This window comes from Piliocolobus tephrosceles, chromosome 5 (genome assembly GCF_002776525.5).
Source record: "Piliocolobus tephrosceles isolate RC106 chromosome 5, ASM277652v3, whole genome shotgun sequence".
Taxonomy (NCBI): Eukaryota; Metazoa; Chordata; class Mammalia; order Primates; family Cercopithecidae; genus Piliocolobus; species Piliocolobus tephrosceles.
Genome location: NC_045438.1, coordinates 114,133,464 through 114,154,629, shown reverse-complemented (window position 1 = coordinate 114,154,629; position 21,166 = coordinate 114,133,464). Strand labels below are relative to the sequence as shown.

The following is a 21,166-nucleotide window of genomic DNA, read 5'->3' as shown; positions in this document are numbered from 1 at the left end:
AGGAAAAGTTGTTGAAGGAAATTAAAAGTGCTACTGCAGTAAACACACACATGATGAGTGAGTAAGATAGCATTATTGCTGATAGGGAGAAAGTCTTATTGGTCTAGAGTTCAAGGCTGTTCAATCTGTGGCCTGCAGGCCGTATGCAGCCTAGGACGGTTTTGAATGTAAACTTTCTTAAAAGATTATGTGATTTTTATTGCAATTTTTTGTTTTGTTTTATTTTTAGCTCATTGGCTATTGTTGTTAGTGTATTTTATGGGTAGCCCAAGACAATGCTTCTTTCAATATGGCCCAGGGAAGCCAAAAGATTAGACACCTCTGGATAGATCAATCCAGCCACAACATTCTCAGTCAAATTCTAATCCAGAGCAAGACCTTAACTCTCTTCAATTCTATGAAGGCTGAGAGAGATGAGGAAGCTGCAGGAGAAAGGTATGAAACTAGCAGAGGTTGGTTCCTGAGGTTTAAGGAAAGAAGCTGTCTCCAAAATGTAAATGTGCAAAGTGAAGCAGCAAGTGCTGATGGAGAAGCTGAAGCAAGTTATCCAGAAAATCTAGCTAAGATAATTGATGAACAAGGTGACACTAAACAACACATTTTTAATGTAGGTGAAACAGCCTTCTAGTGGAAGATGTCATCTGGTATTTCAGAGCTAGAGAATGCCTGATTTCAAAGGATAGACTGACTGTCTTTTTAGGTGTTAATGCAGCTGGTGACTTTTAAGTTGAAGCCAGTGCTCGTTTACCATCCCAGAATGCCTAAGGTCTGTAAAAATTATTCTAAATCTAGTCTGCCTGTGTTCTATAAATGGAACAACAAAGCTCAGATGAGAGCACATCTGTTTACAGCAAGATCTACTGACTTTTTAAGCCTACTGTTGAGACCTACTCAGAAACAAAGGATTCCTTTCAAAATATTACGCTTATAGACAGTGCACCTGGTCACCTAAGAGATCTGATGGAGATTAATGTTGTTTTCATGCCTTCTAACACAACATTTGTTCTGTAGCACATGGATCAAGAAGTGACTTTGACTTTTAAGTTTTATTATTTAAAAAGACATTTCATAAGGCTGTAGCTGCCACAGATAAGTGATTCCTCTAATGAATCTGAGCAAAATAAATAGAAAATCTGGAAAGAATTCCCAATTCTGCATGCTGTTAAGAACATTTATGATCCATGGGAGGAGGTCAAAATATCAACATTAACAGCAGTTTGAAAGAAGTTGCTTCTAACTCTGTGGATGTCTTGGAAAGGTTCAAGACTTTTGTGGAGGACGTAATTGCAGATATGGTGGAAATAGCAAGGGAACTATTAATAGAATTAGAAGACGAGGCTGATGGTGTGGCTTAGTTTCTTCAGTGTCATGACAACACTTTAATGGATGTGGCATTGTTTCTCATAGATGAACAAAGAAAGTGGATTCTTGAGATGGAATCTGCCCTCGGTGAAGGAGCTGTGAACATTGTTAAAATGACAACAAAGGATTTAGAATATTATAAAAACTTAGTTGGTAAAGCAGCAGCAGGGCTTGAGAAGATTGACTCTAGTTTTGAAAGAAGTTTTACCATATGTAAAATGCTGTTAAACAACATTGCATGCTACAGAGAAATCGTTTGTGCAAGGAAGAGACAATCTTTCTGACAAACTTCATTATTGTCTTATTTTAAGAAATTGCTATAACCACCCCACCCTTCAGCAACCACCACCCTGATCAGTCAGCAGCCATCAACATCAAGACAAGCCCCTTCACTGGCAAAAAGATTACAACTTGCTGAAGGCTCAGATGATAGTTAGCATTTTTTTGGCGATAAGTATCTTTTGACTAAGGTTGTTCATTAGTGTTTTAGACATAATGCTATTGCACACTTAATAGGCCACAATATAATGTAAAGATAACTTATATATGCACTGGGAAACCAAAAAAATGTGTGTAACTCATTTTATTGCAATACTCACTTCATTGTGGTGTCTGGAACCCAACCTGTATTATCTTCAACGTATGTCTAGGTATGAAAGTCAAATTTTATTTTCTAATACAAGGCAAATTTTATTTTCTAGTAGCTAAAATATAAATAAAATTGACAATTACTCTTTAAACATTGTAAGCACAATATTCAATTATATGTTTCTAATATTTTATACTTCTAAAAAATTGTTCCTTTTCTTCACATTGGAACATATGTGCGGTGGTCATCTGATCAGGACCAAAGAATCACTTCTTTTGGCATGTACAGTGAAGTTCATCTTTGCTTTAATTCAAATTATAAACATCCTGCCACTAACTTCAGAATTTTCATTTTTCCAGTTTTCAAAATTTATTATAAGTTCAAATTGCAATAAAATATTCAAATAAGTGTGCAAATACATGGTAAAAAGAAATACAATGATATTATTGAAACTGCATATTGACATGCTGGCAGCCCCATGTACGGTAAAATGAAATACTTAGTAATGATAGATTAAACACTGGAATTAGTAAAGTTGTTTTGTGTGTCAATCTCTCATGCAGAAAAGTTCAGGATTTTCAAATGTCGAAAGAACTAAGTAGGAGATCACTTATACGTATAATTGAAAATTACAGCATATGGCTACAATTTCTGTGTCTGTTAATGTCAGGTAAAAACATCAGTCCATATACATTGAAAGAAATATAGAAAATGCTTTATTGCAGAAGCACTTATTTGTATGATACTAGGCCAATTCATGTCCACTGATATCTCAATATATTATCTGAGAAATCTGTCACTTTTGGTTCATACTCAAAGCCATACTCATAGCTCTGTTATTAACATAAGGTCTTCAAACTTTTTGAAATTCTACATTTTGTTTATGGAGTGGCTTCACTCCCATTTAGCATGTTCAATCTTGTATGTGGAAGAATTGGAATAAGTCATTTACAGGAAAAGAAGAGCGTTAAATCTCTCCAAGGTCATTAGATCCAAAATGTGATTCCACAGAAATTTCAAGTGGATCCAAAATACGATTCACCAAAAAGTGGGGGCAGGAGCCCTTGAAATCCTAAGTGTGTGTGTGGATGTATCACACCCAGAGAAAATGATTTGATAAAATCATTAATTACTTGAGTTAAAGAAACGAATCATCTTTGATTTTAATGTAACAATGTAGAAATTCCATTGTCTCCCAAATAATTCAGTTTATTTTGTGTATATATGAGAAATATTTTTGATTTGTATAGAGGATGTTTAAAACTGAAACAAAGAGAAGAAAGGTTTAGATAACATAATCAATGATGATTCCATGGAAAGGGTGCCAAGGTCTTTTCACTTAAGATATATAGTGTTGTAGCAATTTCTAAATAATAGCCCACAGCTCTTTGGGGAAAGCTTAATTGAGAGACTAAGCGAGGAACCCTGTCTTTGAAATCAATTAGAACTTTGAGCTGCAAAAGAGTGGAAAAAGCAAGATTTACTCATAGACTCACATATCCACACCCACAGGTAAACTGTGCAAAGTGATAAGTAAACCAGTGATAACTGCAATACTATGTGGCCAAGTCGTCTCCTCCCTCACTGTTATGCTGACATAGGCCTTAAGGACAGATGAAAGTGAAATAAGCTGCCAGGTGCATTTTCTGGTTCAGGTGTGGTTTAAGCAACTGTGACTAGCAGAGTTCTATAAACATCAGCTTTGTCTCAGAACTGCAGTCTTCCAAGTTAGTGCCGCTGTCAGAAGAATTGAGCACAATTGTAGAGAGAGAGAGCTGAGAAACCAGGTTACTGTTTGTAGGGAAGCCACAAGTCCTAGAAATCTGTCTATGTAAATCCAGCAGCATTTTACACATTTAAAAGCTATATTTCTTTATTTCTTATTTGTTAACTTCCCTCTGTGCAAATTCTCTATAAACAAGGGAAGAAGCCAACGAAAAAGGTTATTTCAAAAAGAATAAAAAGTTGAACTAGAGTGGGCTGGTTTTCTAATCAGGTTTGTTGGCAGTTTCTGGGGTAACAAAGAGAAAAGCACTTTTTTCAGTTGTGATACAGCTGTCTAGCCAGGCTTGATTAAAAGTGAATCCTAAGGGAAATGACTAATACCAATAAAAGAATTGGTAGGCATTGGGATTATTTTAGATATTCTGATTATTTATATGGCTCTTTAACCACGTGAAAACTAAAATCTTTCCAGGCTAGATATATTATTAATATTTAATATTATTTGGCATTCAAACTAAATAAATTTGTGTCCACTTACACAATTGGCACAAAATTATTTCTGTTTTAAAGCGTCTACTTTATAACAGTCTGAGACTGCTTCCCTGCTACTAAATGTATGTAACAATTTCACTTTTTGTGAAAAGCTGTTCCTAACATAACAAAATATATTTTCTTAAGACATTTTATTTATAGACTTCCTCACTATTTTCTAGTTGAGGCACACTACCCTTGTTAAATGTATTTGGGAAGCCATTTTAAGAGTTCATATTGGAACATACATTTATTAGTTTTCCTACAGCATTTACTCTGCAAATGTCAGCATGTACCAAGAGTGACTTTATTGCCTTTTAGACTTAGAGGTGGGGCAGGAGGGTACATGACACATTCAGCATTTCACTCCATGGGGCTCTTGTTGCCTGTGGTGTTTTTGTCTAAATATGTCTTTGTTATAAATTATACTACATTTCTGAAACTGAGGTTGAAAGAGACTGAACCCTACTTCCCGTGGTGTTCAGGGGATTATGTGTGAGTGTTCTGAAGTGAGGAGGAGGAAGAGGAGGAGGAGGAACATCAAGGTGAATAAGTAAGGGGTAGGTCAATAGATCTCTAGTTATTTCTCCTTTATAATTATACCGTGAGGGCAGAACTGAATTTACTTGTAAGAGAATAGGTCTTATCCAAGACAGTGATGATACCCAAAATATGGAATAACCAACATGATGGGGCCACTGGTAAATTAGAATATACTGACTCAGTGGCCTTTAAGCAGCTGTTATTTTACTGAAGGGGGTACAGGAAATAGCACATAAATAAATAAATATTTTATTTCACATAATAAGTGTTATAAGTTAAAGCAGGGTAAAATGATTAAGTATGGCAGAGAGGGTGGGTTCTTTCTACAATGGGTAGTCTGGAAGACCTCTCAGAGAAGGTGGCATATGGGTAAGATAGAAATGAAAAAAAAGAAGCATTCCAGGCAGATGGAACAGCTGGTGCAAAGATCCTAAATCGGAAATTAACTCAGGATGTTAGGTGTAAAGAAAGAAAACCTGTTGCATATCCAGGGAAGATGTCCGTAAACCAACTGGATATGTGAGTCTAGAGGAGAAGGGAGCAGTGAAGTCTGGAGGTTTGCAAGTCATTCATGGATATAAGGCTGAATGGGATTTTTCTGGGAGAGTAATGAGAGAAGAGCTAAGAGAGATGGCAACTCCCAAGTCCAAACCCTGATAACAGGAAATCAATAGCTTTGATGACACTTGAGGAAAATTCTTAGTCTTCTGCATATCTCAGCAATGATTTTCAGATACCATTGGCACTAACAGTAGTCAGTATTGAAAAGTCATTTCCGGCCAGGCGCAGTGGTTCACGCCTGTAATCCCAGCGCTTTGGGAGTCCGAAGCGGGCAGATCACGAGGCCAGGAGATCAAGACCATCCTGGCTAACAGGGTGAAACCCGGGCTCTACTAAAAATACAAAAAACTTAGCTGGGCATGGTGGCGAGTGCCTGTATTCCCAGCTGCTTGGGAGGCTGAGGCAGGAGAATGGCATGAACCCGGGAGGCGGAGCTTGCAGTGAGCCGAGGTTGCGCCACTGCACTCCAGCCTGGGCGGCAGAGCGAGACTCCATCTCAAAAAAAAAAAAAAAGAAAAGAAAAGAAAAGTCATTTCCCCCACCTATCCGACATTTTCAAGAAAAGGAGGTCCTCATCCTGTTGTAAGTTTTGCCTACCTTTAGAGTAGAGTGAGGGATGCATTCTTCTTGAAAAAAGAATCTAGATTCATATTTGGATGACTTACTGGATGACCTTAAGCCTTACACTATTGTGTTATATCAAGTTGTAAAATATAGACTTCAGCTTCCCAGGTACTGCTCTGAAATATATAGTTACTTCAATTTCACCTTATTGATATACGAAACATACATAACCATAATTTATTTAAACACCCAATTTATCTTTTCTTGCTATTGAAATAAGTTTATATAATAACTGATATCAGAAACACCAGAAAAAATGAGTCATGCTTTATAGTTAATTTGTATCACTACTTGTGTAGAAAACACAAGTCTTGGTAATTTATCTTGTTATGATTAATGAAAATGCCCAGAAACTGTTTGCTGAATGACTTTAACATAATAAAACAATGAAAAATGCAAATTTTATGGAGAATCCCCAAAGACACTTGATACCACCTTTTTTCTTCTGACAAAGTTATCATTTGCAATTAATATTTATGTTTTTGATATAGATCTATCCATTTACCTAATCACCTTTACAGTACTCAATGCATTTCTGGTTATTCTTTCTGAAGCCCTTTATAAATGGGTAATATTTTATATTACCAAAAACCTAACCTCGATTTAACATAAGCAAATGTGTGTTCAAATATTAACAATTTCTGTATGAGTATTAAAATTCCTCCCCCTCACCGCCCCCTTCCCCCCCACCGCCCTCCACGCCCCACCGCCCCTCCCCCCAACCGAGACGCAGTCTCACTCTGTCACCCAGGCTGGAGCAGTAGCGTGATCTCAGCTCACTGCAACCTCTGCCTCCCAGGTTCAAGCCATTCTCCCTGCCACAGTCTCCTGAGTAGTTGGGATTACAGGCACCCGCCACCACGCCCGGCTAATTTTTGTATTTGTAATAGAGACTGAGTTTCGCGGTGTTGCCCAGGCTGGAGTCCAACTCACCTCGTGATCCGCCCGCCTCGGCCTCGCAAAGTGCTGGAATTACCGGCCTGAGCCACTGCGCCCGGCCATAAGTATTATGATTTTTTTAAATTTATTTTTTAGCAGTCTCTAGTTTATACTTTAGTCAACTCTCACTCTGTTGCCTTCAGTTATTAAGGCAGTATATCATGAGCTTATTTAACAATTATGTACTTACTGAGCATTTAGAATTGTGCTAAACAGACATAATCTCTGCTGTCATAGAGCTCACAGTCTAGTGGAGAGGGTAGAGTATGATGCATTTAAATAATGCATGAGAAGGGATAACATGTATTGGGGATTACTGTGGGAGCTCCTTTCACTGACTGTTGTACTAGCTCCCGAGAGTTAGGCATGACAGTGTGTCAGTGAGCTACTTACTAAGCCCTAATTAAGTACATCTAGTTATTTTAATTTTTTTCCTTTATGAGTCTGTACCCATATGACTTTAGTTTGGATATTCTGTACTTGTTCATGTGTTGCTCTGTAAGAATTATTAAACTTAGATATGCAGGGTTTGAATCACCAATTACAGCCAACAATCTGTGAATGAGAAAAGAAGTGGTTATTGTAAACTCAAAAATAACTGTTGAGGTACTTCTTTTAAAAAAATCTTTCCCCATTGCAAAATAATACATATTCATTGTATTGTATTATTAATGATTTAACATTATATTGTATATATAATGAGTTAACAAATGTTAAATACAGAAAAGTGAAAAGAAGCTTCAGAAAACCACCTGTAGAACCACTACTCGAAGAAAACCACCCTCATTATATGTATCTGTGCGTGTGTGTGTGTGTTTTCCTTTTGTTTTTGGGTATATTTTCTCCAATTACAATTTTGCTCTTACATAGTTTTGTAGCCTGCTTGTTAGCTACATAACATTGTAACAAGCTTTTCTGCATGCTATTAAAACCACTGGAGGCAGCTTTTAACATTCTTGTTTTGTTTTTGCATTTGAAGAGTGATGTTGATAATGTTGCTTAGTTAACTTAGAAAAAAAAACCAAGCTGGAGATTGTGGGTTGGTAAACACATTGACTTGCTGAGAGGGGGATGTGCTTAGAGAAGGCATGAAAGCTCTCCACTCCCTCTATACTCTTATACCTTGCCCTGTACATTTGGTTCTTCCTGAAGTTGTATCCTTTGTTGTATACCATTAAAAAAATTGTCAAGTTGTTTCTAAAACATACATGGAAATGCAAAGGGACTAGAATATCCTAAACAATCTTGTAAGAGAATTACAAAGTGGAGAACTTACATTGAGTAACTCTAAGACTAACTGGTAAGCTGTAGTAACCAAGACTGTGTGATACTGACGTATGTATCAACAAAGAGATCCATGGAACAGAAGAAAGAACCCAGCAATAGACCCTCCTTATATAGTTATGTCACATTCAACCAAGGCATGAATCAATTCAATGGGAAATAGAATGTCTTTTCAGTAAATAGCCCTGTAACAACTGTATTGTGTGTGTGTGTGTGTATAAATATATGTACATAATCGTATCACACACCATATACAAAAATTAATTTTAGATGATTCAAAGACCTACCATTTAAAATCTAAAACTATAAAGCTGCGTAAGGAAAGTGTTTCATCAAAATATAAAACTCTGTTCTGTACATGTTCATGGCATGTTAACCACAGACTTCCCTGAGCCTTGACTCATTGCTCTGCTTATCCCTGACCCTCTCCAGGACTTGAGGGTATTGTGGTTGTTCATGTTATGGTCTCGAACTCATGACCTCAGATGATCTGCTTGCCTTGGCCTCCCAAAGTGCTGGGATTACAGGTGTGAGGCACCATACCAGGCCATGGGTATTGTGTTTTTTTTCAAATTTATTTTTTAGTAGTCTCTAGTTTGTACTTTAATCAGCTCTCACTCTGTTACCTTTAGTTATTAAGGCAGTATTTCATTATTAATTTGAGATGAATTTGAGCAAATCTTTCTTAAGATGAGAGTTTAGTATTTCATTCTTTATACTGCATCAAAATGTCCCAGTACAGAAGTGGCCTAGGCTAGGCACAGTTGCTCATACCTGTAATCCCAGCACTTTGGGAGGCCAAGATGAGTGGATTACTTGAGTACAGGAGTTTGAGACCAGCCTGGCCAACATGACAAAACCCTGGCTCTACCGACAATACAAAAAAATTAGCCAGGAGTGGTGCGGCATGCCTGTGGTCCCAGCTACTCAGGAAGTTGAGGTGGGAGGATCACTTGAGCCTGGGAGGTGGAGGTTGCAGTGAGCCAAGATGGTGCCACTGCTGACACAGGGAGACCCTACCTCCAAAACAAACAAACAAAAAAGAAGTGGTCTCATAAAATGAGAGGAACAGTCCCTGATGTGGTCTCTTGGGTTCTTTCTGGCCCTAAATGTCATTTCAGTTTAAAAAATGACGGAAGAAGCAATGAATCCCAGGTAAAATGACCCCAAATCTAGTTGGAGTGTTTCCAGACAGAAAGGTCCGGCTGCTTGTTCTCACTGTTCAGTAATGAGATGCAGACGGACTGGGAAAGAAGGGAGTTTATTTCTGCAACCGGTTATAGGGAAAAGGCCTGAGTAACTCACCAGACCAACTCTAAGTTACAAGTTTTTTTCTCGTGCTTAAGTACATTTTAAGCTCCATGCCTACTGTGGGAGTGTACCTACAAGCTGGAGTGTTTCATTCAATCTATATCTACTCTTTAACTGTAGTCTGGGAAGTTTTCTCTAGAGTCTTGGAAAGTTTCTTAAGTGGGCCCTGGTACAAGGTAGTGTAAGAATGCCTTTATTATTCAATCAGACATTAGGGTCTAAGAAAACCCAGGTAGGGTCATAATGGGTTTGTTTTCATATTCCAGCCCTTGTACTCCAGTTTCTCCAGTTCTTTAATGTTTAACTTATACACCCATCAGAGTTATAATAGAGGGTTAGTAGAAACTGACTCTTCTGGTGGCTAATGGGAGCCTGGCTTGCCACAGAAGGCCACAGGTTTTGAGAGGCTATAGGTCTATTCAGATTATATGACCGGTCTGGGCTGGGTCACAGGAGGAGGGGAACAAAAGGAGAAGATGTAGTCCAGCCTTTGAGCAGCATCAGGGTATAGTTGGAGTGATCCAAGGCACACCCTAAAAACAGTGAGGGAAGTAACCCTTGCTGAGGAAGCTAGGACTGTGGGAAGGACACTAGGTGGCAGTTAACAGACCTGAGTTCTTTCCCAGGATGTGACTTTCAGTATGTGGTCCGTGGTGGACATTTGCTGCTGCTTCCGTAAAATGAGAGGCTAGCGGATCAGCAAGTGTTTCCTCTTCTTTTTTAAAAACCTGTCATTGGCCGGGCACGGAACCTCAGGCTTGTAATCCTAGGACTTTGGGAGGCTGAGGCAGGCAGATTTCCTGAGCTCAAAAGTTTAAGACTGGCCTGGGCAGCATGGTGAAACCCCATCTCTACTGAAATACAAAAAAAAAAAAATTAGCCGGGCGTGGCCGCACACACCTGTAGTCCCAGCTACTCGGGAGGCTGAGGTAGGAGAATCTCTTGAACCTGGGAGGTGGAGGTTGCAGTGAGCTGAAATCGCGCCATTGCACTCCAGTCTGGGTGACAGAGTAAGACTCCATCTCAAAAAAAAAAAAAAAAAAAAAAAAGGAAAAAACCCCGTGAAAAAAACAAACAAAAAAACCCACCTGCCATCTTGTTTTCATTAATTAAATACTTTTTATTAGTGCAAAAAATAAATAAAGCTGAAGTTCGAAGGCTGATTCTGGAGAAACTGGGAAGAAGAGTAGGAGGCAAGTTCTTGTCACTCTGGTGTAGGAAACCACAACACACCTCACTGCTGAGCAAGCTTGTGAACCTCACAGATCTTTTGAGCAGGCAAAACAAATACTATTTTGGAATTCTGATGTGAAGAATGTCTCAGAAATCCAACTGGTTATCCTGTAGGACTCTCTCCAAAAATGTGTCCTCTGCTTAATTATGTGCATAAAGAGGGGTTTCAGTTAAAAACAACACAACAACAATAAAAAAAAAAACAAAATAGAGGTACCAATTCTATTTTTATGCACCTTTACTATTAAATAAAACTCCATCTCAGATTATTACCTAACAGTTTTTAGCAGTTTTTATGGCAGATGTACACTTGAGGGCCTTCATCTCATTTAGCCCACATAGAAACCCTTCGGGGTCAGTATTGTTATTTTACCCTTTTTCCTGGTGAGCAACATGAGGCTTAAAGCCCTTAAATAACATGACTGAGGTTTTACAACCAGTAAGTTTCAGAGTAGAGGGCAAAACCTGTGCCGTCTTACCAACTATGCCGCTGAGCCAACCTGTGATTTTTTTCATTTGGTCCTTAATAATTCTACTTCTCCACTTCATATAATTGAAGACTACCCTTAGTGCGTCTCCTAGTATTCTCTTTGGACTAAATGTTCCAGTTTTTCAACTATTTTTCATGACATAATGGGCTCCAAACCCTGCCTAATCCTGTGTGAATGTAGTTAATTTTTGATATAAATTAAAACTTCCAAATTTGTTGCAGTTGAACTTAATAATGTTCATGTTGATTTATTATTTTGCCACTTTGTCACTATTTGGAATGTCTATTTTGGCATCTAGCATGTATGTTTTTTGTTGATTTTTGCAGAAATTTTAGAGAATATGTCTCGATTTACTCATCCAAATGATTACCGATCAGGACCAGAACAAGAATACAGCACTTTGGTATGGCACAAAACACAACTTTATCAGGATAGCCTTGTAGTTTAGATGTTGGTAAAAATAATAATTTAATTTTATTTGCATTTTTAAGCCATGTATAATCCTTTGGAATTTGCGCATTCAGTATAAGCTCTCTCTGTAAATGTTTTTTTTTTTTTTTTAAATGAATTTGTTTACAGGAAGTATTCAATAAATGCTTCCAAATTACATTGAATAATTGTGTTTTAACGTCATTAACATATGTTGGGTGTTTTTTCCCCCGATATCTAAAATTCCTATAGTTTAGATCTAAGAAGGCAAATAGCAGCCAATAGAAACAAACCCTGGAATCATATTGGTATGAAAGTGATATTGCTGTCCCCTCCCTCCAGTTAAAGTAAATTGAGGAAATTAAATAATTATTAGGTATTGAGCAAATGGGATTCCTGTTTGAGATTTAGAAAATGAATTGGAAGTATGTTTGTTGTTTTTATGAGTTTGATAAGATGGGTGATTCTACTGGTAATTCACCTGTGGAGATGTTTGCATCCAACACCCTGTGACTGAGTGCGTCATGTGTTTATATGTTCTGTGACCTGCTGAATATCATACTGTGAGGATGACTGTAATCTGCACTATTGGGCCATGTTGTTATGAAGCCAGCTTAGAATCTTTTAATGAGTTTGGATGTCAACATGAGATATCAAATTGCACTTGACAGCTTGAATATTATAGTCAATTTTTAATTTAATAGAAACTTCTTTCATGTTTTAATTGTCATCTTAAATTTCTGGTAATCAAATGAGAAGAAGAACACAATCTTAGCTGAAGAAAGAAAAGATATATGATTTTCAACTGTTGTGGACCATGGATAATGATAATCATGAATAATGATTCAGAGATGTTCTGAAACAATCCTTTATGAAACATTTTCTTACATTATGTAGATACTCATTTTGATATGTATCATAAAGTCAATTACCAAAAGAAATGACGAATTCAAGAATTTTTTCCCCAATATATGAGAGTTTGCAAAGTATTTCTTAATAAAATTGCTTAATATTGAAGTTACATCAGGTAACTAGTTTAACAATATCATATAAACTACAAAAACCAATCATTTCTAAATGGTAAATTTACTTGTTAATTTAAACTTATTTTAAAATTGTGAAGATTTCAAAATAAAAGCATTTTTGTATGCATTTGTGTAAGCTGCCTAGTGCAGCTGTAACAAAATACCAAAAATATTGGCTTAAAACAGCTGAACTGATTCTGTTATGCTTCTGAAGTCTAGATGTTTAGAATCGGGGTGTCAGCAGGGCCATGCTCTCTTTGAAGTACCCTAGGGGAGAATCTGTTCCATGCATTTCTCTTATCTCTGCTCTTGTAGGCAATTCTTGGCATTCCAGTCTCTGCCTCTGTAGTCACATGCAGTTCTCCCTTTATGTCTGTCTCTGTGTCCCCTCTCTCCTTATAGACACAAGTCATATAGTCATATTGGATTAGGACCAGCTTGGGTCTAATATGACCTCATCTTAACTTGATTACATCTGCAAAGACCCTATTTCCATGTAAGGTCACATTCACTGGTACTGCAGGTTAGGACTTCAACATATCCTGTTGGAGGATGTAGTGCAACTCATAAAGCTTTCAATAGTTGGAGAAAAACAGTTTAAGAGAGAGACTGGAAAATGGACTGCAGCGTTGTTAGCACCTGTGATATTTTTTATATTTGTTTCAGTCAAAATTCTGACTTTGGATTATTGGCTTGCACATTAGGTAATTATAGCCTCAGACTTTTGATTTCAGAAAGTTTTTTTCTTTTAAATTTGTTTGAGTTCTTTGTAGGTTCTGGATATTAGCCCTTTGTCTGATGAGTAGATTGCAAAAGTTTTCTCCCATTCTGCAGGTTGCCTGTTCACTCTGATGGTAGTTTCTTTTGCTCTGCAGAAGCTCTCTAGTTTAATCATATCCCATTTGTCAATTTTGGCTTTTGTTGCCGTTGCTTTTGGTGTTTTAGACATGAAGTCCTTGCCCATGCCTATGTCCTGAATCGTATTCCCTAGGTTTTCTTCTAGGGTTTTTATGGTATTAGGTCTAACATTTAAGTCTCTAATCCATCTTGAATTAATTTTCGTATAAGGAGTAAGGAAAGGATCCAGTTTCAGCTTTCTACTTATGGCTAGCCAATTTTCCCAGCACCATTTATTAAATAGGGAATCATTTTCCCATTTCTTGTTTTTCTCAGGTTTGTCAAAGATCAGATGGCTGTAGATGTGTGGTATTATTTCTGAGGACTCTGTTCTGTTCCATTGGTCTATATCTCTGTTTTGGTACCAGTACCATGCTGTTTTGGTTACTGTAGCTTTGTAGTATAGTTTGAAGTCAGGTAGCGTGATGCCTCCAGCTATGTTCTTTTGACTTAGGATTGTCTTGGCAATGCGGAAGAAAAAAACAAACAACCCCATCAAAAAGTGGGCAAAGGATATGAACAGACATTTCTCAAAAGAAGACATTCATACAGCCAACAGACACATGAAAAAATGCTCGTCATCACTGGGCATCAGAGAAATGCAAATCAAAACCACAATGAGATACCATCTCACACCAGTTAGAATGGCAGTCATTAAAAAGTCAGGAAACAACAGGTGCTGGAGAGGATGTGGAGAAACAGGAACACTTTTACACTGTTGGTGGGATTGTAAACTAGTTCAACCATTATGGAAAACAGTATGGCGATTCCTCAAGGATCTAGAACTAGAAGTACCATATGACCCAGCCATCCCATTACTGGGTATATACCCAAAGGATTCTAAATCATGCTGCTATAAAGATACATGCACACGTATGTTTATTGCAGCACTGTTCACAATAGCAAAGACTTGGAATCAACCCCAATGTCCATCAGTGATGGACTGGATTAAGAAAATGTGGCACATATACCCCGTGGAATACTATGCAGCTATAAAAAAGGATGAGTTTGTGTCCTTTGTAGGGACATGGATGCAGCTGGAAACCATCATTCTCAGCAAACTATCACAAGAAGAGAAAACCAAACACCGCATGTTCTCACTCATAGGTGGGAACTGAACAATGAGATCACTTGGACTCGGGAAGGGGAACATCACACACCGGGGCCTATCATGGGGATGGGGGAGGGGGGAGGGATGGCATTGGGAGTTATACCTGATGTAAGTGACGAATTGATGTGTGCTGACGAGTTGATGGGTTCAGCACACCAACATGGCACAAGTATACATATGTAACAAACCTGCACATTATGCACATGTACCCTCGAACTTAAAGTATAATAATGAAACAAAGCAAAACAAAACAAAACAAAAAAGAAAGTTGTAATTTCTCTTTGGAACATTTTCCCACTGACCTATTAGATCAGAAGCCTTTTCAGTGAATTCTCTCAGATCAGAAACCAGGAACAAACTGAGACTGGGTTTGGTTGTTTTATACTGCAGATGATTAAATAGTTACAAATTGTACAATATTGCCAATGGTATGAAAAAAATCTCTTTTCAAATCTTAAATTCTCTTATCAAATTTATTACATATGTGTAGTAATTATACTGTAGCAGATTGTGAACATGTAAAATATCATCATCATCATCATAAGGTTGAAGTGCATTACCTTATTTATTCCTTAAAATAACCCAAGGAGATAAAAACTGTTGTTATTCTTCTCTTTACATCTGCCCCAACTGAGGCTTGTGGACATGTGTAACTTGTTCAATACCTTCATAGTAATTGATGAAGCAGAATTTTAACCTGGCAATTTGACCCTACAGATGAACAATTATCTTGTGTGCTATAGGTTTTTTTTTTTTTTTTTTTTTTTTCTATTTAAGGCTCATGACATTGCTCATCAGTAAGATTTTTCTCATTAAACTTTTTATTTGAGATAATTGTGGTTTCACATACAGTTGAGGGCAATAATCCAGAGAGATTCCTTGTATCCTTTACCCAGTTTCCCCCAGTGTTGCTGTCTTGCAAAACTATAATACTGTATCTAACCAGTATGCTGATATTGATACTGTCAAGATACAGAATATTTCTATACTACAAAAATTCCTCTGATTGCTTTTTTATAGCCACATCTACCTCTCTCACTGTCATTTTGAGAGTGCAGCATCTAAACAAATGAAATTATTCAGCATATATACTTTGGAGATTGGTGTTTTTCCATTTGGCATAATTCTCTGGAGATTCATCCAGGTTGTTGCATGTATCAGTAGGCCACTTATTTTACTACCAAGTAGTATTCCACAGTATGGATGTACCATAGTTTAATATTCACCTGTTGAAAGACGTTTGGGTTGTTTCCATTGTCAGGCTATTATGAATAGAGCTGCTATAAATATTTGTGTACAGGATAAGTTTCAATTTTTCTTGGATAAATCACCAAAGTGCAGTTGTTGCATTGTATGTTAGTTGCATGTATCATTTTATAAATGAAACTGCCAAACTGTTTTTCCAGAGCAGCCTATGAATTGAAATCAATTTTTATGACTTATTGTATATCCTTTGTATTTCTAGAATTTCAATGGAATTTCTACTTGCTACAAATGACCCTAAAGCTCAATATCAAATGCAATTTTTAATTTATTTTGAGGCATGGATTTGTAAGGCCACTTTTTTTCTGGAATGAGTCATTTAACTGTTAGATAAGCCTAATGGTCTGCTCAGCTTACATGGCATAGTGATATCTTTTTTTTTTTTTTTTTCTCTGCTCATTAACTCTACTGTATATGATAAAAGAATGTACTTCCTAGGAGCTTTTAATAGTTATTAATAAAATAATGCCTTATTTTTTACATATATATTTAAAGGCACACCTAATTAATTCTGTCCTCAAATAAAGCCCTCCAAATTTTCAGGGACTGAGCTGTTGAGAGTGCTTTATTAAGTCTATAACTAAATACAGGTGATATTTTATTGCAATACTCACTATGCAAGTGCCATTACCTTGTAGTTCTCTGATAAAATTTGTTTATAGATGATTCCTTCACAAGTATTCCATGCAAATAGCTCTTGTGATAAATATCTCTAGACATTGGCTAGAACATAGCCTCTCTACCAGAACAATATCAAGTATATTTAGTAGTAATCTTAAGTCTTGTACATAATATTGTAACCTCATTGTTCATTCTGTTGTATTTTTTGTGTAATATAGTTTTCTGTGTGGTATCTGGCTATTGATTAGTAGTATAATTGTAATTAATTATAAATAAGTTTCACTTCTTATTTCCATTTTTTTCTTCAGATTAATTTATCTGTCTTCATGCTTTTATTTGGTTTTCATGGTCCTTTCAAGGTCTATGATTTCAGAGTTTACACAGTTCCAGAAAGAATTTTTTACAGTTGCAAAATATTTATTTGCATAGGTATAGCTCAGAAATAAGTAGTATTTTAAAAGATTTGCATTTCAACTTCCAAATAGGGTAACAGGTGTTTAACATCACATATATAGGAATTCAAAAGTTGCATTTTAAATATTAAATGAATAAGTTGTCAGGAAACTTTGATTGTTTATGAACAACTAGTAGTTAACTCTGACTTAACAATTATAAATTACAGATGTGATTTATCATGTAATCACCAGATACTTGTTCCTTCATTGCTGGAATTTTCAAGTGAAAACTATACCTCACTAAACCTTAGGAAACTGTAAGCATAAGGATTGAGTCTTTCAAGTGAATGTAAATCTTATTTTTTTTTAATAAAGATGAGCATTATGTGCAAAAAAGAACTTCAGTGAATGTTGAAAGTTATTAATTTGTGGTGTGATATCATGAATATGAAGTGAGCAACTTTATGAAGATTTGTCAGCCTTGGCACTGTTGACATTTTGGGCGGGATTATTTCTTAGTATGGATGGCTGTCTCATGCATTGTAGTATGTTTAGCAGCATCCTGCTTCTCTAATCATTAGATGCTAATAGCCCTCCTCCTCACAAGTGATTCTATTTAAAAATGTCTCCAGATGTTGTCACATGAGGAACAAATCTTCCATTTTGAGAACCACTGAACTTGATTGAAATGTGATTGGGAAAAAGATGACATATCCTAGAATGATTGAGAAATTTATGAAAGTCTCAGGATGTATCCCCATACATGTCAATAGATTAATTTTAATTATGTAACAAAAGAAATTTTATTTCCCCATGCGATAGCTTTTATACTAGCAGACAAGATAGATGTTCTTCCTTTTTCTCTTGGAGAAGAGAATATTTTTGCAAAACTTCACCATAATATTATTTAGGGCAGGAAGACTGCCATCCCCAGAATTCAGATGCTGCCATCCCCAAAATTCGGATGCTGCATTGTGGAGCCTAGGATCCAGGTATAGTTCTAGTTGTCTGGGCTTGGATCAAATTATGACTCAAACTGAGGGCTTTCCAAAAGACAGAGGAGAACATGTTCTATTTTTATTCCTGTATCATATTTAATCTTTGGGCTTTCTGTACTGTTAGACTTTCTTTGTAAAACTTCTGAGCTCAGTGATGGGAACAGGATGGTCTTCACTAAAATGGCACCCTTTATCTTCCATGCTTCTCAGTTCTATGTTAGTTGCTGGATCTTTTCTGATCCTTGTTCCCCAGCAAAATTTGTTGCTCTGTTGTCCATTCTTCAGGACTGCTCTGTATGATTAGCTTGTGACTCCTGTTCCACATTTTGAGCTAAGGAGTTATTCAATGGTAATGGTTCTCTGGGCTACCCTCCCAGATAAGATTTGAATTTTGGTAGGCCTGAGACTGAAAAGACTGGGTCAAGTGGAAAATATAAAATTTAAAATTAAGGCAGGGTTACTGACAAATATGTATCTCATCAAGTCAGCTTTTTAATGCTTGTAGCACATCATAAAGCTGTTCCTTGAATCCACACAATGGAGATTATGACTTCAAAAGCCTGGAAAGTCCATCATCTGATTGAGATAGCCCATTCCAGTATCTCACACAGTATGGAGTAGTGACTGAATGACTGAATGAAGAGCATTCTGTTGACATTATGAGAGATGGAATGTGAGCCTGGATAGGCAGATTTTGACTCCTAAGAGAAATTACTGAATTATCTTTCATGTCTTAAATTTCATCCTGTATACTCTGTGAAGTCACTGAATCGCAAGGCTCCTTCCTTCAGACCATCTCTGGAATACTCTGTCCACTTCCTCCCTGGGTTTTTGAACACTGAAACACTTTCCTAGCTACCTGTTTCTTCTCCAGTCCCCTGCTACTGCCAGAATTGTTTAAAACAGAAGTTTTGTTGAATCACAAAAATTTGTGTCCTTCCATTCTTGGCTTTATCTTGTCTATTCAATTTTATCTCTTACTCCTAGTAAAAGGAACCTGTTTCCTTTTCCTTTTCCAGCATGCCAGGTTTTTTTTTCCTTTAAATTTTTTTCTTTCTTCATGATTAGTGAATGTACCAAACTCTCGTATCTCTTCTGTGCTTTTGCTTATGTTTTTTTACTTGTATGGGATGGAAATATTTCTTCTTGCCACCTGATCAGATTCTTACTCATTGCTCTGGGTCCAGCTGAAGCCCATCTCTTGCTCATGGCTGTTCATAACTCATTTGCTCCATATTGATCTCTCCTTGCTTTTATTCTTAAAGCACTGAATATAGGTGTTACTCATTTTGGCCCTTAGCAATGTATGTCTTTCTTCAAAGTGGTAACTAACGTTTTGTGTGTACAATTTGCCTCCTCAACTAATTAATAAATTTCTGAAAGACCATTGTTTTGTGCTTTTAACATTACATCTAGCATATTACTGTATACATGACAGGTACTCAGTAGAGACATTAATGACTGGGTAGGCATTGATTGTTTTCTAATTCTCTTTTAATTTAAATTGAGATACCTTGGAAAAGGAAAATCCAACAGCAATCTGTAAGGGAAATTGTTTAGCTTATTTGTGATAGATGTGTGAATTGTGGTGCTGTTAATGTCATTTTGGATATGAAATATTTGTCATTTTGAACTTCTGGTAATAGAAATGTGTAAATGAAAAAATAATAGTTGATATGTATTATAAAACATTCTATTGCAGAATTTTAACTTGATCTTGATTTTCTTCTTTTCCAATACCAGATACTTCTCACCACTGCATGAATGGACATTTGAAAGTCCCCATAGTCAAACACTTGCAAGCATGGAGACCTCATCAATGCTTTCCTCATTGAATGATGAGTGTAAATCTGACAACTACATTGAGCCGCACTACAAGGAATGGTATCGAGTAGCCATTGATATTCTGATTGAACATGGGTTAGAAGCATACCAAGAATTTCTTGTCCAGGAACGAGTTTCAGACTTTCTTGCTGAGGAAGAAATTAATTATATTTTGAAAAATGTCCAGAAAGTTGCACAAAGCACAGCACATAGTACTGATGATTCCTATGATGATACCTCATCTTCAGGGACCTACTGGCCTGTTGAGTCTGATGTGGAAGCTCCAAATCTTGACTTAGGCTGGCCATATGTGATGCCTGGACTCTTAGGGGGCACCCATATAGATCTCCTTTTTCATCCACCAAGAGCACATCTACTTACAATAAAGGAAACTATTCGGAAGATGATAAAAGAAGCAAGAAAGGTAATAACATTGCTATTTTGAAATGAAAAATTTGAAACATAGAAAAGTACAGAGAGTAATAACACAAATATGTATGTTAACAAAAGAATCTCTATATGTATATGCCATGTCTTTTATTTTGAGGAAATGTACCAATGATACACAGGAAGACTGTATTTCTTATATCTTGCATATTTCCAAGAAAGTGGCATTAGGTCTTTGCTAAAGAAAGAGATTTCCTTTTCTTTCTGATGTACTGAAGAGATCTCTTCTCTTCATTTCCAAGAAAGTGGCATTAGGTCTTTGCTAAAGAAAGAGATTTCCTGTCTTTCTAATGTACTGAAGAGATCTCTTCTCCTAGAAGACTGAGGTATGTTGACTGGGAATAAGATGACTTGACACTCACAATTTTAAAACAAGTAAATTTTTCTTCTTCTCTGAAAGGAAGTAGTTTGTGGATATGGTGAAATTTTCTTTGTTCTTAACAGGACTAAATGCCATTTCTTGCTTTGGATGTGGTTTATGCAGTTAAATAAACCATACATGTACTTATCTATTTTCCTGAGTTGTGTGGAAACAGTATAAAATCAACATAATAATGTAAAATTCTAAAATAAGATTCTGAGATATTTAGCATTTTAAGGCTTTGGTGTTCTTTATCAAATATTTATATTGTCTTATACATCTCACAGATCTTCTTTTAGAGCTTGGGTAAAACTGTAGAACTCTTTAATCAAGCAGCAAAAGTTATTAAGAGTTTTCTATCTACTCAGCACCATGGTAGGCACTTTGGAGACTATAAAAAAATTCACAAGCTCAATCTAGAGTTTTAAAACGTATGGGCAAGGCTGGGCATGGTGGCTCACGCCTATAATCCGAGCACTTCGGGAGGCTGAGACGGGTTAATCACTTGAGGTCAGGAGTTTGAGGCCAACCTGGCCAACATAGTGAAACCTCATCTCTACAAAAACAAACAAACAAACAAACAAAAATAAACCGGATGTGGT

General features: G+C 36.7%; 1 protein-coding gene across 1 annotated transcript in view; it reads left to right on the top strand.

The window, feature by feature from the left end:
* Nucleotides 1-21,166, top strand: part of FAM83B (family with sequence similarity 83 member B) — a 102,760-nt gene that overhangs the window by 5,921 nt on the left and 75,673 nt on the right. Inside the window, exon 2 of the mRNA XM_023222995.2 lies at nt 19,676-20,180. Coding sequence (XP_023078763.2) covers nt 19,737-20,180 — 444 coding nt within the window. The 5' untranslated portion in view covers nt 19,676-19,736. The remainder of the gene's footprint in view (nt 1-19,675; nt 20,181-21,166) is intronic.